The sequence below is a fragment of the Rhipicephalus microplus genome, unplaced genomic scaffold, assembly GCF_043290135.1.
Source record: "Rhipicephalus microplus isolate Deutch F79 unplaced genomic scaffold, USDA_Rmic scaffold_27, whole genome shotgun sequence".
NCBI classification, from domain to species: Eukaryota; Metazoa; Arthropoda; class Arachnida; order Ixodida; family Ixodidae; genus Rhipicephalus; species Rhipicephalus microplus.
In genome coordinates, this window is record NW_027464600.1 from 7,001,742 (window position 1) to 7,028,299 (window position 26,558).

At 45.7% G+C, this 26,558-nt stretch overlaps 1 protein-coding gene across 1 annotated transcript in view; it reads left to right on the forward strand.

Moving 5' to 3' along the window:
- Positions 1-1,333: 1,333 nt before the first annotated feature.
- Positions 1,334-26,558, forward strand: part of LOC142786671 (metabotropic glutamate receptor 5-like) — a 136,628-nt gene continuing 111,403 nt past the window's right edge. The window contains exons 1-3 of the mRNA XM_075884295.1: positions 1,334-1,522; positions 4,443-4,751; positions 6,093-6,282. Of these exons, the coding sequence (XP_075740410.1) occupies positions 1,370-1,522; positions 4,443-4,751; positions 6,093-6,282 (652 nt within the window). The 5' untranslated portion in view covers positions 1,334-1,369. The remainder of the gene's footprint in view (positions 1,523-4,442; positions 4,752-6,092; positions 6,283-26,558) is intronic.

Genomic DNA, 26,558 nt, shown 5'->3' on the forward strand with positions numbered 1-26,558 from the left:
CAGCTTTGACGCTTTTGAGCTCGATAATGAGGTCCACAAAGCGCTGGTGACTTTGTTTTTTTTTTTGCCTGACATGTCGAGCGCGTCGTATGCGCGGCCATTCTGCGCACGACTGGAGGTTGCGACGGCCAACCGCATACGATGACGTGAAGCTGACAGGATCGCGAGGCCACAATGCTTCATGGTGCATGAGGTACAATCGGTGATGATCTGCTCTCTTTTTTTCTTTTTTTTTCAAGACGAAAGGATTGCAAGGGTATCCTAATGAGATACTTCTAATATTGTGGTGCAAAAAAAAGCGTCGTTTGATCTCGGATTAGCTTTCGCGTCTTTATTCCGTCTAATGTACACGTCGCATGCTTTGAAATTCCTCTTTCCTCCAATCATTCGCCGTTTAGCACTGCCAGAAAAAAAATGAAAGTTTTTAAGCTACGTGTTATAAACTAAAACCAATATGCCTCCAAATGTTTTTTTCTTTCAACGATGTTTCCTAGTTCAAACATCGCTTTAGAGACCGTTGCCGAAGAATAGCGCACACAAGAAAATCGTGTGATCAATTTCAATGCTTTGTGGGCTCAGAAATCTCACTTACACCTTGAGGTAGCCTGTATATAGGCCTCACCTGTCCGTACTGCGTACAGAAAAGGTCATTATGTGACTGACCAAAATTATAGAGCTGTTAGAGCTTCTACTGTACATTGCCACCTTGAATGTTCACAGCACGACAATAACTGATAAAAGTGAAACTATGTTTCGTAATCACGTTAGAACTTTAGATTAGCGACTACTTTTTGTGCAGAAAGTACGTAGACTTATCGTGCCATAACAGACAGACACTGTTTCGCAGGGATCGACACGACTTTTTTTCGTATAAAACGTACAAATAAACTCTTTACAAATGGTGACTTCTGCGTGAATTCAACTTCCTCTCCAGGTTACAGTATGTGGCTCTGCTAATGAGTTCTACGGGATCGCGCAAGATGGCGGATGGATTAAGTAAGGGAAAACTGACAACTACTCATTGGTAGCACAAGGAATACAGCCTTCGTAACACATTTAGCTGAATCGTTCACTATTGTGTAATAAAGTGTGTGTGTGTATTAGGGGGCTAGATATAATGACGTAGTGTGTTGGTGTCCTCAATTACCGGTCTTACGTGCGGTTAAAGACGCCTGTCTGTAACCGAATGTCATTAGAACACTATGTCGTAATCCACGTGTTTAAGGAATAGTGCCTTAAAGCACGAATTGCCATGTGCTATATGCCGCCACATTGCTGGCACCCATAGGTGGCAGAATGCTTCAGTTTGTTTGCAATTGGCTTTCGCAGGAGGTTGCTGCGGGTCTGCGTGCTGCTTCTGCTCCTGGAGATGGCGGCCGAGCGGCACGGTGCCTTCGCCGCCGTGCCGCCCAGCGCCCAGCGGCAGACCGGCAGCATCCCGGGAGACTTCATCATCGGCGCCCTCTTTCCCGTGCACCAGTCACCGGACGCCAAGAACGCGCAGACACGCACCTGTGGAGAGGTACGTCTGCCGGTTCATCTCTTACTGCGGATGCTCCGTATGGCTGTGCTTCCGATTGAAACAGTTGGGGTAGCTACGCACTGGTTGTGCGAAGAACGATGAAGCAGTGGAGCGGCTGGCCTTCTTCTCCTCCTTTCTCTCTTAATTACCTTTACTCCCCTTTCTCTCACCTTGATACACTACTGGGGCAAGACTATACAATGCTATCTTGACCATTCCCTTCCACCTTTTCCAAATCATCCCCTTGGTTTCTCTTTTTATGGTCGAGGGTTGTCCGTTGGAGTCGTCGTTGGCGTTGCGCCGTAGCCGCCGCTGTTGATAACGTGATGCTTATGAAGATGAAGAACAAGCGCGTTTCAGACCACAAATTTTCTTTCTGCCATCCCGGCACACCACAAGCAAGGTACCCACTATACGCCATGACGATTTCAGTGATTACGAAGATGATCACGGACAAAGATGGGCTTGTGCAGTAGATGAGAGAGGGATAATTATTTTATTGGAGTGATGGCTAAATCTGATTCCACAAAGCAGTAATACGTCGAACGAAATTCGCGATTCAACACAACATATCACTTTTGACTAATAAACATTGTATATAGCTGTACTCCACTTGGCACGCATTTACATCCGTAATTGTGGCATGGGGGATTTACGGCAACACCAGATGATCCCACTGCTTCGCCCACTCATCATAATCCATTTAAAATATATGACGTGTTTTTTGTTATACTATACGTTGATATGCTATCCTTAACACTGTTATTTCCTCCGTTTTCTTTTTCTCACCCTCACAACACTCCTCATTCTCCATTTCATTTCGTATGTCTAGCTATACTATGAGGTATGCCTGGCTGTTTTATGCTAGGAGCTTTTTTTATACTGTGAATATGATGACATGCATGACTACGATATTAAAAAAAACACTAGACCGTGTCCTCCACGATTAGCTCCGGACGCGGTAATCGCACAAGCAGCCTAAATCAAAAAGGCAGTGGGGAAACTACGAGACGACGCGGCATGTTGCAAACGCGAAGTGAAGCAGCCTATGGTTGGGGCTTGTCCGTTGTCCGTCGTCGTAGTGACGCTAGTACTCGGAGTGCCCATTAGATGGCTACGCTATAGAGCACTCGCTTTATGGCTAGGTGGCGTGAGCTATCGCCCGATCTTAAGGGCACATCCGGATACATCCATCGCTTTATCCTTCGCTCCACTCCAGCGCGTGCTCTGGTATGAGTGGAGACTGCTAGCGGCACTGCGTTGCTTTGTATAATAAAGGCGCTTACCCTCCTAGATGGCTCTGCGATAGAGTGCTCTCTCCGCTCCGCGTCTGTTCTGGCGAGAGTGGAGACCACTAGTGACGCTGGGCTGCTATGTATAATAAAACATGAACGCCTGCGGTGAGGAATAAAAGCACCTCGTTACAAAACCTCAAGTCGACCCATGGCTGCTTCGAACACTATTTAGGGTCTTTTTAAAGGAAAGAGCAGCCTAGCACTTGAGTGCGAAATTCAGTCATGAAACTCGTTAACTCGCCCTGAAATCCGACCGATGTTTTCTTCTGTTTATAAAATGCTAGGCATACTTACAAATAAGACTTTGCTGCATTCGGCTGAAATATTGTCTTCGCCTAATGCTGACGTGTGGGCGTCCTGCAAAACTTGGCACAAATATCCCGCCTCGATCCTCAAATCAACCATGCAGAGATGCATCTCGCAAGTAAAACACACTATCTTTTTAGGTAAAAGCGCTTGATATCGAGTACGTAAACGCAAGTACCATGTTGCTCTGCCACAAGTTACATCGTACCCATGCTCTCTTGTCTGTACGTGCCGTTGAAGTAATTTTTGTAACCCGACGCATTTCTGCTCACCTGAACTGCTTGTACTTGTATGCAATCAAATTCCCTGTGCGTGTCTATTTCGCCCGACGTGGTGCTTGATTCCCCACTCGGGTCATTCTTGGTATGGTATACTTGTATTATTACACTTCAATCCTGCCTGTGTCACTATCGTATCTGTTTCATGCAGACGTCCTATCTCTTACAAAGTGTATTGTATGTGTGAACGAAGTGGAATGTTAAAGACTTGTTTTTCTTGGACAAACACAACTTTATCAAAACTACTTTCTTTTATCGTTGTACGTACGTCAATTCTGTTTTTATTTCTTTTCTTCATGTCTTCATGTAACTTCTTTCGTCTATGATCGTTCATTCCCCTCACCCCTTTCCCAGCACAGGGTTGCCAGCTGGTCAGAGAACTGGCTAAACTCCATTTTTTTCCTCCTCCTTTCACAGTTTCATGTTGTCCCTCACTGCAGGTATAGAGCCTATTTACATTTCTTTAAATTACCTTATGTTACACTTAATTTACCTTCTGTTATTTCTCTTCCTTTCTCTCAGTTTTATGTTGTCGCTCACTGCAGGTATAGAGCCTATTTACATTTCTTTAAATTACCTTATGTAACACTTTAATTTACCTTCTTTTATTTCATTTCAGTTATTCACATTAAAGATCCCAGAGGCGTGTTACTAAGGGATGGTTATCTAAACAAAAATTACAAAATTTCTCCACGAATGAATCTTGTCCTTTCTTTCGTGAAGGCGGGTGAGGTGGTGATGGAAATGATGTGGTGGGGAAGGCCGTTTCAGTCTTTGGCTGTGCGGGGGAAAATGATGATGAGCAAGTAACAGTCCGTGCAATTAGACGAGAAACGTTAAAAGAGTGGCATGTGCGCAGTTAAATGCGCATAGGAGGTAGAATTTGATGTGCTTGGCGAAGGGAACTGTTGTAGAAACTACGATATAATAATAAGCTCATGATGTGACGGTGATGTGCTAGTGCATGTAATTTAATTGTGAAGTTACGTTTGTAGGCTACATTACCGACCTATAGACTCACCCTACTCGTCGTGGGCGCAGGTCCGTGAGCACTACGGCATCCAGCGCGTGGAAGCCTCTCTGCACACCATCGACGACATCAACCGCAGCGACACCCTGCTTCCCAACGTGACGCTGGGCATCGAGATCCGCGACTCGTGCTGGTATTCGCCCACGGCTCTGGAACAGAGCATCGAGTTCATCCGGGACGCAATCAGCGCCCAGGAGACGAGCGGCGGCGGCGGAGCGAACGTCACCGAATTGCCCGCCGTCTGTCCCAAGGGCCCGGCGAGGCGCGTCAAAAACCTAGTGGGCGTCATAGGACCTGGCTCGTCGGCCGTCACCATACAGGTGGGTCTGAAATCATGAACGTTCTCTCGTTCCTGCTTTAATGGGCTTGCTGCGGAGAGTTTTAGTTTTATATCACCAATATACCCCGAATGGTTCCCAAGCCCGGATGGTCCTCTGTGTGGTGGTTACTTTGAGCATGTCTAGCGCCTTTCCCGGTTCCCCTTCCCACCGAAAAGAGTAACAAGCTCAGTAGGGCCCAGGGCCTAATCTCTCATATCCTGGCCTTCCAGAAGGTCGGCGTGAGGATGGGCAGGTTTAAGCTGACCGTTCCCGAGTGGGCCTAGCCAGGTGACGTCGAGTCAACGCGTGCCTATCGTGGACCTAATAAGGTTGTTTCACTTACTCGCCTAGGCTTTTTCATCTCTATAACTTATCTAGCGAAAACATTGGCCCCATATCTACAGGTTACACTGCAAATGTCGTTGAAAGACGATAGTCTTGCGTCTGGAGAGAGTAAACAAAACGTTTTTTTTTATGTTTTCCGCAAGAAAATCAGTGAATAGTGTTCTGGAGGCGCTGCCTTAGAGTGCATCGAGCGTGCAGCGGAGGCACGTCAGTTATATAAAAAGAGACTCACGGATGTTTACGACGGCTTTTCCCGCTACTTCGCAATACGTTCATCAGCGTACCTGCGCAAACCGTTGCTCACTGCGGGAGCACACAGGTGGCGACAAGAACTTATGCTAATGCCGCCCTTTCAGCATTGCTTGCACTTCTGCTCTTGCTTATTTTTCAGTTACTTTGTTACCAGATGCTGCTGTTCCACATTACCGCATCTCCTCAAAATCAGCGTCTTTTATAAGGACGCAATAAAACATGAAACTCCTTCGCCTGCTTTTGTCAGCTTCTCTGGGAACCATATTTTACAGATATTCATTTGGAAGATCATTTGTATGTGGGCAATCAAGAACAACAGCATCCATCCCATAACCCCACAGGCTGGAATACGTCAGTCTGAAGTGGAAGAGCCGTTGTAGTGTGGCCGCTCTAATGAGAAAGTTCAAGACTGCGTGGTTCTGTTGCTAGACAGTATCCATCTTGATTGCGCTTGGTCTAAGTCTAATAATAGTGTAAGTAGACTTGCGCCTAAGCTACATGCTATATCATTCAAATGAATGCACCAGTGTGTCGTGACTTCGTTTCTGAAAAAAAAATACTTAAGTGGATTGCGTACCTATTCGTGATTCCCCCAACTTTTATGCCATACATGAGCAAACTAATAAATGAGTATTGTAGTAAACAAAAACATCAAACAAGAAAAAAAAAGCAGCCAATCAAGAAAGTAGTTGCGTATTGACGATTTCGTCTTCTTCTTTCCTCCTCATCCTGATGGGCGAGCAGGTGCAGAACCTGCTGCAGCTGTTCAACATTCCGCAGATCGGCTACTCTGCCACGTCGCGGCAGCTGAGCAACAAGCAATTCTTCAAGTACTTCCTGCGCGTGGTGCCTTCCGACCAGTACCAGTCGCAGATGATGGTCGACACGCTGCTCATGTACAACTGGACCTACATCTCCACCGTAAACACGGAAGGTAAGTCGGCGGTCACTGCCTCTTTCCTTCCTTCAAGAGCGGTGGCTCTGCTACCAGGCGAAGGCTAATGCACACAAGACTTTGTGTGTTGAGTTTTCATGGTTAAAAGAACAACCCCCTGACACGATTACAGATAGATATCACGATGCACTTGGCAAGGGGTAAGAAGATGAACCTACAATCTCGGTTTTTAATGTCAGTTCCCTTGGCAAGCATTTCGCACACTTGGAACGTGATGATGGTCATACAAAGGTCGCGCTTCCTGTGTCTAATCGAGACAGACTAATGTTTGATAATTTAGTGCGCTTCACCCAGCTCCACTGGTCGTTGGCATTTGCAGTAACAGAGCCACGCATAAATGTTTGGTCGTCTTAGGCCTGCTTATAAACACGTGGCTGTGATTATAAAGTGCTGTTTATAAATGCAACGAAACCGTACGCATGCACTCCGTACGAACATAAAAAAAACAAGCAGAACAGGACAGTCAAAGCATGCACTGTTGCTCCCTCTCAATGCCCCGCCTTCTTTAGACTGCATCGGAAAAACGACGTTGAAAAATCTTTAGAACTGCGTTTGCTATTCGAGATTGTTGACGGCATTGAAACACCTTCAAAATGGCATTAAAACTCCTACTTGGTTGCTTCGTGTAAAATTCACCGCAAAATTATGAACATCTTTTATGGTGTACCGGAAAGTGCCGTTATGAAACAGCAAGAGCTGACAACTGACCGCTCCGCTGCAGAGCTCTGCCAAAACTTGGACGAGGCATCCGACTAAGGAACCTATAGGATCTATTATTGGCTAGCATGACGGATTTCCCATGGGTGTATGACCCCCATAGAGTTTCCTAAAATACTATTGGGGACTCTGCTGCGATCATTGGGTCGTGCGTTCCCGACGTATCTAGTAGTAGTAGTAGGAGTCGTCGTCGTCGTAGCTGTAGGTAGCCACCTCTAGTTTAGTGTTTGGAATGTTCGCTGGGTGATGGTACTTGTATATGATAAAGATATGATGGAAAGATGTGAGATGGTGGCACTTGGAGCGTTCACTAGATGGACAAACGAATGCATGGACGAAGAGAAAGACAAGCAGACAACGTACGCGCAGACGTATGGACAGAGAGACAGATGCCCGGATGGACAGATCGACTCACAGACCCACGCAGAGACGGACGCACGGATGAATGGAAGCACGGACGGACTGACAGATGCTTCGCCCTACTCACTATCAATCACTCCGTGGATACTCTGTGATTTTTTTCCAATGAAGAAACTCACTAGAAGACGCTGCCTGCGTCGATGTTGTCTCTCGCGGGTGAGGGCGCGTTCTCGTTCATTGCGAGCTGTTAGTTCAGCGTTCTTCACAAAAAGCGTTCCCTCTCTTCGCCACACGACGAGTGCTGAGGTGGTGCCCTCTTTTGCGCACAAGCAAAGAGACAGCAGCAGAGGACGATGCCCGCCCACACACCGATAACCTAAGGTACTTCGCCCCTAAAATGTTCAAAATGTTTCTTAGGCATTATCTGTACTCTGAACATCGGCTGTCTCGCATGAATGTCATCAAAGTTACGTAACAAGCGCACGTGTTCGCAGATTAAATACTGTGGTGTTAGGAATGCCCCGCATGTAAGCAATTAATCCAGCGAGTGCAGATGACTGGCGCGTTCTCGTGTTTTCCACAACGCGGATCATTTTCTCAAAAATCGTTTTTATGCAAAACTAGCACTTCGAAATGCTTGGCATGTTATCGCAGCGCTGACGGAATTCCGTAGAATCACTTTTACGTTATTTGCATCAAATATTATAACTGACACCAGAAGACTTTGGTTGTATGTTTAATGAACGACTGGCTGAGAGAAAATATTACTAAACATGAGCGGAGTCGTTTTTTTTTTTGTCGTTAATATTCGTTGAAGACCTCGTTGGCTTTACTTGAAGAAAAGTACGCGTAAGAGGAACTATATGCGCAATATGCAATGAATAATAGGTGCTGGCCGACTCATACTGGATGAACACGTCATCAGGAAGCGCCTCTTCGAAGCAGGAAGCAGTGAAGCATTAGCATGATTGAAACTGCTCCATGTCGCACAGTGTAAGCTGGAGAGAACCGAGGCGGGTGGGTGTGGGCGACTTCTTTTATAAACCTAACATCGATCAATCATCCGCTTGGAGGCCAGACAAGGCTGCAGTGTTGTACTTCAAGCGTTGAGTAATCAAGAACTTCCTTCCCAACGTCTGCGAGACCCGGTAAACCAAGACACACGTCCTATGCGAAAATTTACAGCAGCTTGGTCGATGCTGCAGAGAAAGAAGCATGGCACTCAATCATCGGGAAATTCCTTAGATAGGCGGGGTTTGCCGACGAACCAGGCACCAAGGCTTCTTGAGCTGTGAATGTTCTGCAGACAAAAACAATGACACAACAGAGCAACAGATGAGGCTTATCCACGTTCGTAAATCATGACTCCAGCGGGAGCTCCGCTTACTCTTTTATTAGTGAGAACACTGAGCTCATGGCCGTCAGGAATCTTTCGAAAAGCATTAGAAAAGCTTCAACGTTCTTTTGAAGGCACTAACATTTGTGATCAGTACTGAGAGAGCGATATTAAAACTGTGCGTTGTGCTTGTGTGGAAGCAATGTTAAAATGAAGTATTTTAGCCTCGCCAGCTGCAGGGCTGTGTAAATGAATGTGTGTGTGTTTTTTTAATATTGAATTTATTCAACACGGAAGTGGAATTAGGTAGCTGTAGTGAAAAAATGGCTATGACAGCTAATTCAATGATTTTCTTGTTCAATTTAAAAGTACAAAAAGAAGAACGAACTGCCACAGACTACAGAGGTGGTTAACATTATCTCACTACTCAAATACTCACTTCATCTCCCTTCATTCGACAGCGTACCAGGCAAGCTTTCCTTCCCTTTGTCCGCAGTGTCATCTGGTGGCTACATTGAAGTGCCCGGCAAATTGCCAGAGAGCAAGCGAACGTTAAGAGAGCAACTGGCTTTTACATTGTGGCTACTGGTAGTCTGTAGTAAGTGCATAGGGGCTCTGATTTTTCGCTTTTTTGTTTTTCACAGCAAAGCAGTCTTTAGTCGAGGCTTCCTCGTCCGTAGGCGTAGCTCTGGTCACGGGATTTTGCAGCGTAGCGAGAGTAGGACTCTATAAGAGAGGAAGGGCTGCGCCGTGCCAGAATGAATGAGGGCGAGGCTTTGTGGAATTGATGAAACAATAAGATGTGCGCTTACAGCGGGAGTGTCGAGGCTCAGTCGGAAAGTTGCACCAATAAGAGATGCGCTTAGAGCAGGAGTGTCCAGACTCAGTGGGAAGGCTGCACCAATAAGAGATGCGTTTAGAACAAATGTGTTGAGGCTCACTGGAAAGGGTGGACCACTAGAAGGCTCACAAGCCTAGGTGAGGGTGAATGCGACAGAGGGGGTGAATGTGACACAGTTTTGACTGTCCGCAAAGTGGTGCTACCGCTTTTTTTTTTCTCGTTATGGTCTCAGAATAAAGTCGCGCTATTTGCGAACATTTGGACCTTTCTTCATCACATCACTAACATGCGTCATTTCTAAACTACAAATTGTGAAGCAGGGCGTGTGTTCAGTTTACGGATATAACATAGACGAAGCTACAAAAAGAAAATTCAGTGGTTGACTACGGCTCCGACAAAACTGAACAAAAAAGCTAAAAGATGCTTGAATGCGTAGGCAAAAGTCGCAAGTGACTTCTACTTCAAAATAATTATAGAACCTCTCCCAGAAGGCAACCCTGATGAGATGCGAAGCAGCAGTGGTGCGCACGGCATCGACCTTGTTAATTCGGGCGCCGACGCGAGTTCTGGAAGAACAGTTTCAAGGGAAATTAGGTGTAGTGCTTACTCGAATAAACGTTTGTTTGAAACGCAAAGCTAGAGGAGGCGGGTTGGGTTTCGTGTAAGTTTCATTGCAGATAAACGAGCCTAAAGAGTGTTTTCACTTGACGCGTGGTCCAGCGTTACGCTTGGTGGAGAGGGTGAAGCGAGAGAGAAGTGTGTTGCGAGCGGGTGGAAACGCCGGCAGCTGTTGCGCATAATGAAGAGAGTGACGTCAACGCGCAGCTGATAGTTGACCTACTTCGCACTGCTAGAACACCTGCGGTGAAAGGATTCGTACGGATGTACGGGACAGCGTTACACAGGCTAGTGAAAGCGCTTCTTTGCATCTAATAATTTAGATAAGTTTTCGCTTCATATAGGCACACACTGAACTGAATATACAAAGTTGGTGATTAATAATTGGAGACGGTCGCAGTGACTGTGAGCCCCCAGAGCACTTGGTGGGGCTGGCATGAAGTCATGCAACGTGAACCACTGCGTAGAGGCGTCATGGCTGTCCTATCTTTGAGCCCTGCCGCTGTGGTACCACGCGAGAAGGCGTATAACGGCTGCTTCGGCGGTGCTTGGTCGTTCAGCCTCGCGATGGGTGGCGCGCTTGCTGGGCCATCTGTACGTGTGCTTCAGTGGAAGTGACAACCTGAATGCCATCGTCGAGTAGATACCGCGACACCGCAAGCTGTGAAATCTGAAGCAAAAACCCAGTTTCCTGGTTAAACATCAGGGCAAAAGGAGGCCACATTAGCCCAATATAAAGCCCAGCAAGCAGGAAAGCTCACCAACATCTAAGTTGTTGCAGACGCCTGCCTTGTTTAAGAACACCAACAAGGTAAAATCATCAAAGTTTAATGGTATCGTATGCGTAATTTTTGCCAAACACAGCCAAACATGCCTTAAGATATTAAAAAGTTGGCCTACAAGAAGAAGTTTTGGCCAGTATTTCGTTTTTCTGCTAGAAGGAACACACGTGGCGCCCTTTTTGTTTGTTTTTTTCGTTCAGGACCCTTGCTCTATCCATTTTATTCACCCTTTCTCGTTGATCTCAGTTCTTCGAGTCGAAAATCATTTGTACTCTCTCCACCATCTCTTAACTTTTCTAAAGCGAGTTCACTGCGTCCCTAGTTTCTATTCTTAAACATTTATTTTTTAACAACCTTGTGTTCCGGCAATTTTGATGACAAAAGTTCGAAAAACAGCCACCAGAGGTAGGAATACACGGGAATGCGGGTCAGCCAGGAGGAGATTGAAGCCTAATGCATCCGAAATCACGGACATGTACGCTTCATTATTGGCTTTGTTTGTTTCTTTCATCTTCTTTATGTTTGGTAGTCTCCTCTTTATGCGAGGACGTCGTCGCCATTCTACAACCTCGGCTCTGTTTTTCTTTCGGCGCGGTGGCCTGTTACGCCTGGTAGACGTGCTTACTCGCTCCACCGAGCACATCGGAACAGGCGCAACAAAAACAAAGAAGAGAACCGAGAATAGGGATAAAGGGAATAAGGACCGAGTGATGGTGGCGTGAAAGAGACAGGATCCGGGGGACAAAGAATGGGGCAGCAACGGCACACGTCTGCTTGAACCGCGGAAGCATTAACGCACTCCTTCGGAAAATCGGGTTCTTCCGGGTCTCCAGGACCGCACGGTATTGCTACAGGGCATTTCGCTGCTGCCCCCCCTGTGTTGGCACTGTGCTTGGCTTGGCACCCGGTGTGACGCGACCTGCCCGATACAAGATGGTGGCGTTCGGGTCTACTTGGCATTGTACGTGTGTGCGAGTCCCTCAGGCTCCGGCAAAGATGTCACCTTCCTCTTTCTCAGCCGCATGTAGACTCCTTCGACGTCTTGCGTGGATGACGAAGACATGGCTTTTGGCAAATGCCATTCGTGCCATGTATGGATGAGGATGATGATAAGAAGACGAGAGGGGACTCGATTTTTGTGTATCGACCTCTTGCAGGCTACGGACGACAAGGAATGCAATGCATAATCAACGTTGTTGTTTTGTTCAACATTAAGCGGGACATTAATTTTTGCTGAGGTATTAGTACCGGTTGATAATTGTGATAAAGCCTTCGTGAAAATAAATGAAAAGTTGATGAGAAAACATTAGAGACAACTCAGCGTTGACGCGAGTCGAACACGTAGCCCGCGCATTATTTTTTGCTGTTTTCTAGCAACTGAAGATGTACAGCGACGACTTCATTTCTTTGTACTATGTTGTTGACTATCTTTATAGATGTATTTACAAAATTGTGCTGCGAATGAAAGCAAAACCAACGTATTGCAGCCTTTACCTATAGTTACCCTTTGGTAGCATAAATTTACAGAACAAGTTGTTATTACAGGATGGTACGAACTGCCTTTTTGTACGCTATATAAGTATCACGTTCCCACCGTGCACCCACGCGATGGAGCATGCGCTGAAATTCCAAAGAAAATATCAAGTAGTTTGCGTTTGTTTTATGAGCATCATGGTGTTTCGTGTTTTGCGTCGAGTTCCTTGCTCAAGCATTAATAATATACACTTTGCTGCTTAAATATTGTCTTGTAATTTGTTCGACCTGCGCTGACAAGTTTTCAGGGGCAAACCTCCGTAAGGCGTGGGTCGGTCATCGCCTGTATGTATGTATGTATGTATGTATGTATGTATGTATGTATGTATGTATGTATGTATGTATGTATGTATGTATGTATGTATGTATGTATGTATGTATGTATGTATGTATGTATGTATGTGTGTGTGTGTGTGTGTGTATGTATGTATGTATGTATGTATGCATGTATGTATGTATGTATGTATGTATGTATGTATGTATGCATGTATGTATGTATGTATGTATGTATGTATGTATGTATGTATGTATGTATGTATGTATGTATGTATGTATGTATGTATCAGTAATGTGAAAAGCGTCATAAATATCCACACCACAGTACCACGAATACAGATAATCATGTGTCGGACGCAGTGCGGTTGCGTAGTAAACGCGATGTTCCGATTATTAACGCGACCGCGTTAATAAACCACATTTCGCAGAAATACCGGCGTCGGGGTCGGTGTTTTCGCTGCGAGGAAAACATTAGCGTTGTCCATGAGCGAAAATTAAGAAATTAAGAAGTATCTTTGCTTCGAGTGGGACCGGGGATAGAACATGTGAAATCTCCCTCCATGGCGTGAAGTATTTAGCCACTCGGCCAGTACGCAAGCATCCTCAAGCATGCTAACAATGAGATGTTTATGCACACCGTTAACGGGAGTGATACGTACATTTCGAAAGTGCTTTTGCGAGGCAGAGGCTCGAAAATCACCAGCGAGATAGCGCTAAGGGCGCACGTGCGAGTGCAGAGAGCGCATACACGTACGTACGTACGTACGTACGTACGTGTGTGTGTGTGTGTGTGTGTGTGTGTGTGTGTGTGTGTGTGTGTGTGTGTGTGTGTGTACGTATGTAGTAACCACCTTACAGCATATGCACAGAGTGAATGATGATGAATGGGGCGACGCTTCAGAGGGGTTTATCGGCAAACCGTGAATTATCCGCTGGCCGCGTCCATGCATCGTCTGTCTGTTTGTCTGTTTGACGAACGGATGGACGCACGCATGGACTCACGGACGGATGGACAGACGAACGCACGAATAGACGCACGGACGGCCGCAGAGACGGATGCACAGACAGACGCACGGATAAAAGCGCGGACGGACTGATGGATGCTTCGCCCCACTCATCATCATTCACTTTGTGGATATGCTGTCATTTTTCATTCTTGCCGTCATGCTTTTTTTTCTGTAGTCCTTGCTGTATTTCCCTTACTGAAATGTGCCACCTTTTCAATTTTCAACCCTCCTATTTATTGTGTATTTTTAACTTTCTATTCATTACACTAGCGGTGTAGTTATGATTATTGTTATGCCACGTGGTGACATCAGGAAAATATCATCATCAATAAGGAGCACGTGATCTCTTCGTCCTCTTTTTTATCTTCTACTTGGCTCCCAGGACGCGCGGGCCCAATCTGTCCGGCGTGGAATGCGATAACTCTAATGGGTCAGATAATCAGAGAGGGAGAGAAAAAGAAAGAGAAATAGAGAAAGAGAGAAATACATTAATGGAGGAAGCCATACAAAGAAACAAACACAGAATGAAAAAAAAACAAGCATAGTATTGTATAGTATTGTCAAGCAAGGGCTGAGAAATGGAAGTGAGGGGGAGGCGGAGGGAAAGGAGAAGGCAACGCTGCCAGCTCCGCTGTTATCACAGGTTTGCAACACTACCGAGCAGCTGCCCAATTTTTCGCCTTGCAATAGACAAACATTTCCCCTCGTTATTTTGGCTGCTGTGGTAATGATATTAATTCCTTCTTTGTAGTTTGCCAATTTGATGTGCACTTTGAAATAAAATAACGTTATCCGATGCAGTGCCATTAGTTTACAGCGGCGTTAATAGAGTCGATGGTAGTCAATGGCGGCCGCTCCGCGGTATGTGTAAATTTGATGTGAGCACTGAAATGAAGCCGCAAAACTTTTTAACAGTGGTCGAACGCCTCTACTATATGGTTTACACACAAACTGAGCTTTCATCACTTCAATTTTTTATCAACGTTTGTTTCACCACAGAAAGTGTGCAAAGGCGGTGAAGCACGCTTTTCAGTGCATTGTTGCGTCAACGTCATTCCGCTCATTTTCTCCGCCTACCGCACCCTATACCTGCGTAATGAATTTCATAAAGTGTTCACGCAACATATGCACTGAGAGAAGCGTTTCAAACGCAGCTATAAATAAGCAATAAACGATTGGAGCAGCACTCACACAAGTGGAACCATATTGCCGTGAACACACGCGTGTTCACTGTATGGTGATGGGTATAGGGGAAAGAGTGCAGCTACGCATGTTACACACATAGAAATTGCGTCGCAAATTACGTAATAAACACTAACCATGGCAAAGTTTAGCCAGTAGTAGCCTTGCCATAATCAACAATCTTTTAATGAAGAACCCAATGTGGAGTACAGTGGCACATACCTAATCTCACAAGAGCTGCTTGTTGGAAACGTGGCGCAAGTGTCTCCTATAGCTGCAAGCGTGGCGAGCCTTCAAACACGCTATCGGTAATACGAACATAGATTCCCCTAATCTCGAGCCTCGTGGAATCAAAACAACTTCACTACTAATTTACTATTTCGAACAAAATAGCGTGCTTGAAGCTCAGCAATGCGTTGCGCCTGTGCATCTGGCCAGAGTAGACCTGTGTTCCGCGTTTAGAAAAAAAAATAGATATGCACCATCACTTGAGCTGATAAAGGTACGTGCGTTTTAGAAAACAAAGTCACACAAATGATTTAGCTCTTTAGTACAAATCAGACAAAATCGATAACTACCCGCCATTCTTCAAGACTTCTGAACAACCGGAGTGCCATTGTTCATTCCAGTGATTCTTGTAGCCATACTTACGGCAGCACATGTATGTGTGCTTCTGCCTTATGGCCGTCATCACGCGGGCTGCATAAGAACATTCGAATTGGCTTTTTTTACAAACGCGAGGAAAAAAAACGCACTTTGACGTGGCAGGACTTTGATAGGATATGTCCATTAAAAAAACAGTAATACAAGCGTGCCTAACGAAATGCATTTTCTTTCCCAGAGATCTGAACTTAATCATACTGTACTGCCCTTCGATCTTTGTCGCCATCTCAAGAGAGTGTCTTCTAGAGCGTGCGATATAAACAAAGTGCTGTATGACACACTTCTAACTTTCATAGGTGCCCTGCATATCCCCGCCTCGTGGCAAGGCTGCCCACGCAATGCCAGCAATAAAATTGCTCAGCAACTGTGTCTCGCGTAACTGAACCGAAAATGTACCCGTCGGACGTGATTACCAAGGCATGAGCGGCGCTTCATCGCTTTAATGCACGAGGAAACTCATTCAGATTTCATTACTTTTTCCGCGTAATCTCGATGTTGTGCGCTGACGTCACACTTGTTGAACCGGTGAATTCCTCAATCGCTCTCAAGATCACACCAAACTCTACTTGTACAGCGTGTACTCGAAGGCGGAACAGAAAGATGATGACGTTCCTTCTAGAAAGTACAAACTATCTCTTAACGAGACCACGAGACCAAGGAAGAAAGGGAAAGAAATTCAATTAGAGCACATTGTGGAGAATATCTGACTAGAAAATTACGTTACGTCCTGGAACACGAATTCTGAATACCGTCGTTCATATATATCAGGTTCCAAATTTGTCGTAATTCTCGAATATGAAGGTGCTTCTCCACGGGTCCTTTTCTTCGCGGCCATTTCTCGGTGTATTTATGTGCACTTCTCTGTCTTTCGTCTCTCACGCATCTCGCCGCTCTTACGCCTCCCCTCGCCCTCCGCCTCTTTCCCGCCCTTTAGTTTTTCTTTCATCCCCAGCGACGGCGTATCAAAACACGTTTCCACGAGGAGAGGAGGTTCATTTCTATTCATTATCAACGCGCTTATTATGTTCAGTCTTGACGTATACCTTCAGTCTTGCATCCACCTTTCATCTCTTCTCAGGGGACATGTTCCTCTTTTGTTTTATTCCTTGGTATTTCCTTGCTTCTCCTTCACTTATCAATTTATTTGCATGCACGCGCGCGCTGAGTGTTCTATAGTGCACGTCTTGTGCGAGAAAAAAAAATCACAAGTAATAACTCGCGTACAGGTCCGACAGCACTTGTGCACCCAGCGTGCATAATCGTCAGGGAGCAGGGTTTAGCGAGAAAAAAAAAGAACTTGGAAGACGAGCGTGAAAGAAGAATGGACTCGTGCTTCCGCATATTACGAGGCAGTGAAAACAGGGATAATTGCGTGGCTGTTTTACGCGATCAAGTGTGCAGAAGCGTTCGCTTTTCCTCTTTCCTGTGCATGTTTTCCGCTGTCCTCACAAAATTCCCTCAACAGCGACAGGAAGGAGAAAGTAAATATGAAATATTTATCGCGTTTTGTCTTCATCTCACTACGTTCTTCTTTCATTCGAGCGTCCCTGTGAAAACTTACTCTCATCTCGCTATCTGGCGTCGCTGTTTTCGTTCCAGAAACTCCGGTGCCCATCTCAACGTCTTTCATGAGTTCCCTAGGGTAATAACAAATTTCCAGAGGAAGCGGGAGTGACGTCAGTTGAGTGCCCGGAGCGCACAATCATACGCAGGCTTTGATGTAATGCACATCACTTCTTGAGTGAGGGGTCCTCGTTGCTAGAAGGATCTTCGTGGCTAGCACATGTATCGAAGATAGCGTCGTGCTAAGAAATACGCACTTATTTTGTTGTAAGTTTCATATCTTTTTTTTTCTACAGAGTTATTTCACTTGGAGCCTCATGATCTTCGGAAATCTTACGTCTTTCATGCATCCAGAGTGTGACAGAACTGGCAGTTTAGTTAGTTCGTGGAAGTCTCGTGGCGGATCATCTTCATCATCGTCAAAAATGTATCCTTCATCTTGCTAATTAAGTAATTAGGAAGCATTCTGTCGACGTTCAATACTTGCCTCTGAGCACGTTTTCAGCGCTCTTTAAATCACAGAAACACTCCCACACACTCGCCTCCGCCACAGATACCACTTCGTAATTTTGGTTCACATTTTTACGCTGATTCGTAAACCTTTTAGACAGAAAGTCCGCCTCTGAAAGTTTAGTTGGTGGCCCACATTAGGGCAACGCCTTTCACACCGCTTTCACTAACTTCCGCGTATTTTAGGCGCACGCATTAGCCGCATTTCACGCTCCCAGATGCGTAACCTACACGTTACGTGCGGAAACTCCCCCACTCGTTCCACTTATTAAGCGCAATGAAAGTGCCCGTTGCAGGGGCTGGGAGTCTTTGTGGAAACAAGGAACTAGCAAATATAAGCTAACACCTTAGTTCGTCTAAACTTTAAACTTGAAAAACCTATTTCACGGTGAGTGACTAAGCATGATTGATGGTGTCGCTCCGGCAGCTAATATGAAAAAAGGGAACCTCTTCAGATAGTATCCACGGAAATAGTTTCTTTGCTTTCGCGACTAGCTTTTCGGACTGAAGCAAAACACAAAGTAGGTAGCAAGGGAATGAAGCTCTTAGTTACGCATCGTATTCCGCTCTGCTAATTTCCACAGATCTTTCTCTTCATGAAAGTAACATATATATTTCTGCAAGCGAGAGTGGGCGCTGAATAGTGCATCCGGGGCTGCACAGAAGCAAAAGGCAACCTGCTTGTATGAGTCGTAGTAGCTGAGCAGCGGAAACCTATACTGTACCACCACGAAGGCTACATGTTTTTTTCAGAATCATTTTTATTGCGTTCTCGTTGCTTGTGTTTTTTTCCTGACATTTAGTTGAATTGATTAACGTTTCATAAGTCAAGTGAGAAGAAAAGCTCTCACCACTTTGTCTTTTTTTTAGGAAGACGTGTTGAAACGCTCTCGTTTTCAACAGTGCTACTTGCATTATTTTTGAACGCTTGTTTCGCTTGAGCGAGCCTAATTACTGTCCCAACAATAAAGCTCCTTCGTATTTAACTCAGATTTATTTATCATGACCAGATTGTTGCACATTAACAGCTCATGTAGCACGTTACTATGCGCATGCCGTGCCTCTTGGAAACTTTGGTCGTATTCTAATTTTTACCTTCGTCGAAATTTACCTGCAAGAATGTTAAGTGTATCCAAATCAATTTGTGTGTTATGAAAGTAACCCGCCATGGTGGCCCAGTGGCTAAGGCACCTGGCTGCCGACCCGCAGGTCGTGGCGGCTGCATTTTTGATGGAGGCAAAAATGCTTGAGACCCGTGTACTTGAATATAGGTTCACGTTAAAAGAATCCCAGGTTGTCGAAATTTCCGGAGTCTTCCACTGCGGCTTCTCTCATGGTGGTTTTGGGACGTTAAATCCCAACAATTATCTACAATTAATGTTATCAGAATATCTGGCTCGGCTATCGAAAATGTTTCAAGCACTGACGAACACCCACCCATCCGTCCAATGCGATCTCAAGCAGATCGTTGGATAGAACTGTTAGAAGAGTCTTTTTCGACGGTGGAAAATACGAAGGAATTCAATTTAACTTGTTTTGCGTTATTAGACACGAGTGAGCTCACACGATATCACTGACTTTCGGCGTAAGCAGCTTCTTCCTTCGGCAAGACATGCGTCTCTGTGACATCGACGCCACTGATATTTTTGTGTTCGGCGACTTATCGCCAGCACGTCAAGTCTCTATACACCCTTGAATATATGTCTTATTAGCATTGGCTTATAGAATGTTTCACGTTATATTTTGCCTATTTAGGCTAAAAGTAACAGTACGATAGTAATGGTTGGTGCGTATGCTCTTTTCGACTGGCGACTGTTCTTTTTTTTTTTCGTTTGTCAAACGTCGTCTCGATACGTTTACTATTTGTTCAAGAACTTCGCCATCTCCGATGACGCAAGCTCGAAGCACGCCTCTGTTTGCGCGGTTTCGAAATGAACAAGAAAATGTTTTCGCTCTTTCCTAACGTACCCGTCGTGGTGAACTTTTCGTCTTGCCGAAAAGATATTGTCAACAAAAGTGTCAGGTTGACGTCACGGTCAGTAGGTTTCAGTACTTTTGCGCTGTCCTTTTATGGCAGCTCTTTCGAAGCCCGAACGCACGCAGACTAAAGCAGACCAGTTTTAATTAGTTCCCGGGTCCCGACGGCACTTCCAGTGACGCAGCAACTTGAATTAAATACCCCCTCGAGAATCAGATGCCACGAAACTCTGCTCCTTTAATGCTTTTTTTCAAATACCGACTGCTGACCCTTTTCTCTGCGGGCGTTTCATTTACGTGGCGATTGGTCACTCGTACCTTGTTTTATTTGCTTTTAAATGCATGACATATCCTTATTTGGCTTGGGTTAGAGGTGTCAGTAGTTTCCCACAAATCAGTAAACAAGAAGAAGTTTGCATGTCTCAGTTCAACTAATCAAACAGATGTCACGTATTTCGTGAATTCAGCAATTTTTGTGCTGTTATTTTGATTCTTGCTCATTCGACATTTTTTTCAAAAATTGACACCTAAGTTAGGGTCTTCAGTCAGACGAAAGTTGTCGAGTGTGCGCGAGTATACATTTTTGTTTCACTTGGTTTTCATTGAAAAAAACAAGATAAAGCAGATTTACAGATGCGTTCATTTGCATGGACAGTCATGACTGCGGCAATAGAAGTAGAATTTCAGTAAAAATTAACAACTTCTCTTGAAGGAAGTGAATGATCTTGTCCAAGTTGAACATTCACGGGAACGTTCACATGATGAAGCGGCTCGCGTCGTCACGCCTGGGTCGTTGTTTTTTCTTGCCAGCTTGTCGGTGTGTCGTTTTAACAGAGCTTTTTGAAAGTCGTGTATTGTAGCAGCGAAACACTTACCGCTTTACAAAAGGCGCACGTTAAAAGATGCACTTAAGTTGGCTTCACAATTCAAGTTATTTAAAGCGAATTCATTAGGGCCCAGTTGAATATTTCTGCCAAGGTAAGTCTTAGATCAACATGCTCGCGATGTGTCTACCCTACACTTCCCTACTAGCACATCTCAGAAGCAACACTTGCCTGTTATTCTGAAGCCTGTAGTAGTATTGTACTCGTGAAGCACTACATCAATCATCTTGCTTCACTGGGCACTGCTTCACAGTGACAAGGCTTCTCTACCCAAGGAAAGTTCTTTCCACTTTACACGCAAACAGGTAGTTGGAGTAGACCAATCTGTACCAGAGTGCTTACAAGACGTCGATACGCTGGGATCATTGATTGATTTGTGGGGTTTAACGTCCCAAAACCATGATACGATTATGAGAGACGCCGATACGCTGGGATCAGCTGAGAAAACAAATTGCAGGCAGTCGCGAAACTGAGCTAAATGAACGTTGCTGTTGAGTAGCCCACACCGTATACAAACGGAATGCTTATTGCATTGGGAGCCACTGGATCTCAGTTTTTGCTGGTATTCATACTCCTTCTCACCTGAAGTTGCTCACGTGGATTAGATTATAAGCAGGTGAGTAATGACTCTTCCGAATAAAGTATGTTAATTTAAACGGGGAACCATAATGCGTTGCGCAAGAAACGCAGTGCCATCAAGCAATAAAAACGAAATATGAAGCCAGATGGTCCGGTGCCGTTTGGGAGTGAAGAGCTCACATTGTATGAGGTGGAAGCGTGACTGGAAGAATGGGAATGGCAGCGCGACGAACTACACCGGGCGTGGCTTCGTAAGGGTGCACCGAGGTGACCTCGCATGGTGTTGGCAGCAGTCGTCGCTCGACGGAGCCAGCGGCCATTACCATAGGGAAATTAGTTTTCCGAGTGGCGGTTTCCGGGCCCCCGAGCGGAAGCGCGTTTTCTGACTTCCGGTTTAATGCGAAATGCGGCAAGACGGACGGGGGACAGAGGTAGACAGAAAAAAACAAAAATCACAAAAGTGAACTTGAGTTTACGAAGGTAAAATGAGTGAACTAGATAGAGGGAGATAGAACGGAACATCTGGAGCGTGGTGAGGGCGAATCATTGAATGGGCGTAAATAAATGCAAAGCCGAGGATCCAAAATAGGTGGGGGAAATGAAAGTATATATGAAGACGCAGACGAGAAGGAAGTAGATAGAGGCCTCTCCAACCCTCGTCCTTTCTTTCTTTGAAACGGAATAGAGGCGATGCGATGGAACGATGTGCCCGCATTTATAGAATCGGGCCTGCATTGCATAGCCGATGCGAGTTGCGTGGAAAACGGGGACAGTGTAATGGGAAATGGAGGGGCATGGTAGTTTTCGTGTTTTTGTACACCAGGTGAACACACATCTTCTCGGGAATGACAGCAGTAGCGTCCTTATATGCTAGAGTCTACAAACAAATAGGTTCCTCTATGCGGTTCTTTCGGGGATCAGTGATTACTGAATAAAGAAAATATATGAAAAGCAATGAAAAACTGATTATAGAATAGAATAGTTTGTCGTTGATGGCTGTACTTAATGGCGTCTTTGCTCTTTGATGTGCTTGTCTTGACTCGTTCGATCTGGCTTGCCGCATTAAGCCAAAGACCCTCCGAACCACTTGCGTTTTCCTGGCTCTCTGTGCGTTGTAACTTGGAGTTGTTCCTCTTTCGTAAAAAGAAAACAGAGCGTTTCACAAAGAATCGATTTACTGAATATCAGACTACAATATCTGTCTTTACTGATAACGAAAGCCACACATGGGGACAACAATGCAAATAGGATGGCAGGACATGGGAGCTATTTGGCTGGGTACATGCTCCATTTCTGTTTTTCTCGAGCTGAAAGTGGTAGCAGATTTGCATCTTGAAGCAAAGCACCTCTTATTTGTTGTGTCTCGCATGACAGGTTCGTTTCAATTTGTTTTGTTTCACACTCATTTCGCATTGATATCTCATTACGTTCCGCCAGTGTGAAAACTGGAATCGTGAAACTCAAAGTCGTGGATCATTCTGTTTGGAGTAACGCCCGCTAGCATTATTAGAGAATTCAAGTAAGGTGATGTTGAAAGTATTATGGAGTCTTGGTTTGGAAGACCTTTATTAGGCCCGAGGAACCGCCAGCCGACAGCTGAGATAAACGAACCAAGATGATGATGCTACGTGACAACGATGAGGATGCATGAGCAACACATGATAATGATGATAATGTACAGATGAAGAGGATTGGTATACTAAATGCCCACACTAATTCCCCCCACGTGAAAGCGGCCAGCCTGGCCGCGGCAAGTCAAGGGGACAAAGAACGTCGCATGAAGGGCTTCATACGGGAGACATGGACGACCTCAGTAGTTCGATAACGGCGATCAGCTGGGGCTACAAGTGGCGTCACGCGATAATTCACTGGTGAAGTTTCTTCAAGAACTGTGTACAGCCCGATAAACCGTGGCTGGAATTTGTCGCACAAACCAGGTGTGCGAATAGGCGTCAAAAGAAGCACTTCGTCTCCAGGTTGAAAGGATACAGCACGATGGGATTCATCATAAACCAGCTTTCTGTCTTGCTGTCGGGCTTCAGTGTTTATACGAGCACGTTGGCGGCTCTCGGCGAGCCGTAAAATGTATTCCTCTGAAGAGGATGGAGATGAATTCACACGGCAGGTAAAGAAAGAGACGTCCAGGAGAGAAGTAGGGGAGCGTCCATAAACTAGGTAAAATGGTGAGTAGCCGGTTGTCCGCTGAATAGCCGTATTGTAGGCAAAAGTGACGAATGGTAGGACTACATCCCAGTTCTTGTGGTCTGGTTGAATGTAGGCGGCGATCATGTCAGAAAGAGTGCGGTGAAATCGCTCAGTGAGGCCGTTAGTTTGGGGATGATAACTAGAGGCAGTCTTGTGAGTTGTGCCAGAAGCGCGAAGAAGTTCGTTCACTAGTTGTGAAAGGAAGGCCCTTCCACGGTCACTGAGCAATACACGTGGAGCACCATGACGCAGTATAATGGCTCGGAGGATGAAATCGGCAATTTCCGAAGCTGAACTGGTAGTGACGGATGCCGTCTCGGCGTAGCGCGTCAAATGGTCAACGGCTGTTACTATCCATCGGTTTCCAGCAGCACTGACTGGAAGGGGGCCATAAAGATCGATGCCTACAACTTCGAAGGGTGTGGCTGGACACGGAAGAGGCTGTAGTGTACCGGCTGGAGCAGATGTGGGTAGTTTTCTAGATTGACAGGTAGTGCAGGACCCAACGTACCGAGCTACACTAGTGGTAATACCTGGCCAATAAAACCGACTTCGAAGGCGATCGTAGGTTTTGTGATAACCAAGGTGACCTGCCGTCGGATGGTCATGAAGTGCTCTGAGGACTTCGGACCGAAGCGATCGGGGTAGAACGGGAACCCAGCGCTGACCGTCAGGATGGTAAATTTTGCGGTACAGCACCGAGTTGTCCAGCTTAAACTGCGAGAGTTGGCGACGGAGCCTCGCATTAGGTGGATGGGAACTGCCAGTGAGGTAGCCTATAATACGTCGACAGTATGGGTCAGCCAGCTGTCGAGAAGAAAAATCGTGCGGGTCGTCCGAAGGCAGCTGGTCCATAGAGGCGAGAGAGGAAACCGCCGTAGACGTGGTCTCCGAGGGCGTGTTGTGCAAAGTGATTGCGGAAACGCTGAGGGGAGCCGCTGGTAGTGGGCAGCGAGAGAGAGCATCGGCGTCGCTATGCTTTCTGCCACACTTGTATACGATGTCAAAATCATATTCTTGTAGGCGTAGAATCCAGCGGCCGAGGCGTCCCGACAAGTTCTTGAGTGTCGAAAGCCAACATAAGGCATGGTGGTCGGTCACGATGGTGAAATGGCGGCCATGAAGATAGGGACGAAATTTCTGTACTGACCAAACGATGGCGAGGCACTCCTTCTCGGTGATCGTGTAGTTCCTCTCGGCTGCGGAGATGACGCGGCTGGCGTACGCAACGACTCGCTCTCGCGAAGAGTTGTCGCGCTGGAGGAGCATGGCTCCTAAACCGTGGCCGCTAGCGTCTGTATGGAGGAAGGTCGGTGCACCATTGTGAAAGTGAGAAAGTACAGGATCGGTCGTGAGGGCACTCTTCAATTTGTCGAAAGCCGATTCACATTCCTGAGACCACTGAAAGGGTGTACCAGAAGCAAGTAGCTTATGTAGTGGTGCGGCTATGGAGGCAAAGTTTTGTATGAATCGCCGAAAGTAAGAGGCGAGACCAAGAAAACTTCGCAAATCTTTCGGACACCTGGCCCAAGCGGCGACCTGAACGTAGCTCCAGGGGGTAGAGTGGTCGAGAGGATGGCGGGGGATCCAACAGCACCTCCACCACGTATGGAGTCTTGGTTTGGAAGACCTTTATTAGGCCCGAGGAACCGCCAGCCGACAGCTGAGATAAACGAACCAAGATGATGATGCTACGTGACAACGATGAGGATGCATGAGCAACACATGACAATGATCATAATGTACAGATGAAGAGGATTGGTATACTAAATGCCCACAGTATCTTCGATTTTTGTAGGAAGTAAAGGACAAATGATGGCTATAAAAAAAACAACACTGTGACTGCTAGGCCGAGTTAACCGATGTTTCTTTTGTGTATGAAGTTAGCTTCCTTGCACACAGGCTAGCTGTGTAGCAAAGCACGCTTTACAAGTGACACTTTTGGTATTTCAGAAAAGGTCTAAAACAAACAATTCACCACACTTTTACGCTTGAAAGAACAGGGATATTTACCTCGACGACGTGTTTTAGCTGTAAATGATAATACATGACCATTTCTATGGCACATTGGCAACTCTCGCGTTGACAGCACAGCGAGCAAGCTGTTTATTTCGTTCGCTTAGACAAATCAAGCACTCACACGGGATGAACTTGAAGACCGCAACAGTTGTGTAGGCGGCACTGCCAAATTTTCCTGTAAAAGAAGAAAGTCTTTATTCTGAACGCAGGACTGTTGTTTTTCGTTTGGGCGAAAATACGCTAAATGCCGTACGGCCAAAAGACATAGTGTTGAAAGCACTGGAAAAAAAAGATTGTTCCCTTTCCTTTACGCACTCTCTGAGGATATTTCATGGCAAGAATGTTCATGATGATGATGATGATGATGTTTGGTGTTTTCAAGTGGACGTGTAGATAACGCATGTAAAAAAAAACCGCTAGGCCTGTGCTGAACACGCAGCACAGTCACAGCAAAAGCTGAAAAAGCGGCCTTTCAGAGCCGCCTTAAAACTTTATTTGGGTATCTACCACAAGCACACTTGCAGGGTACCCACTACGCCGCAAATCATCATAATTGTTGTGTACTAAGCAGGCATCCATTTGATTTGATTCCGTTAAAATGTGGCATATACCCATTCCCCAAGGGATTGACCGAGAAAACGTAGCGTACTTGTTTATCGTAGGACATTGCCGTAATCATAACGACCTTGTAGTGTCACCATGGACTCTTCTCCCATTTTACAATTACTCACCATCTCTACCTCGTTAAGAACATGGTAGTCGACTGGCAATGTCGTTTGGTTAAACTTACTGCATTCTCTCCGTCTCTCTCAATCTCGCCCTTTATCTGTGTGTGTGTCAGGAGCTATAAACACTAGCTCTTTACTTGTCCCATAGACATGTATCTGGCCACGTAACGCGTCCTTGTTTTATGCCTTGCCCGAGCTAAATTTGAGGCGCAGATGTGTGAGTCGATGTGGTTTCAATAAAATCGCGGAGTCAGTTTAGATGTCACGTGGACTGAGTGAGTAAGTGAGTGAGTGAGATTGAATTTATTCCAAATATCCTGAAGGAAAGAAAATAGGAGGAAAAGAACGGCAGGGAGGTTAACCAGCCTCTAGGCAGCCGGTTTGCTACCCTGCGAATGAGAGGGGGATGGGGGAGATGAACGAGTGGTGAGAGGGAGAAGACGGTTACGCGGAGGCAGTCGGCACGCGCATGCTG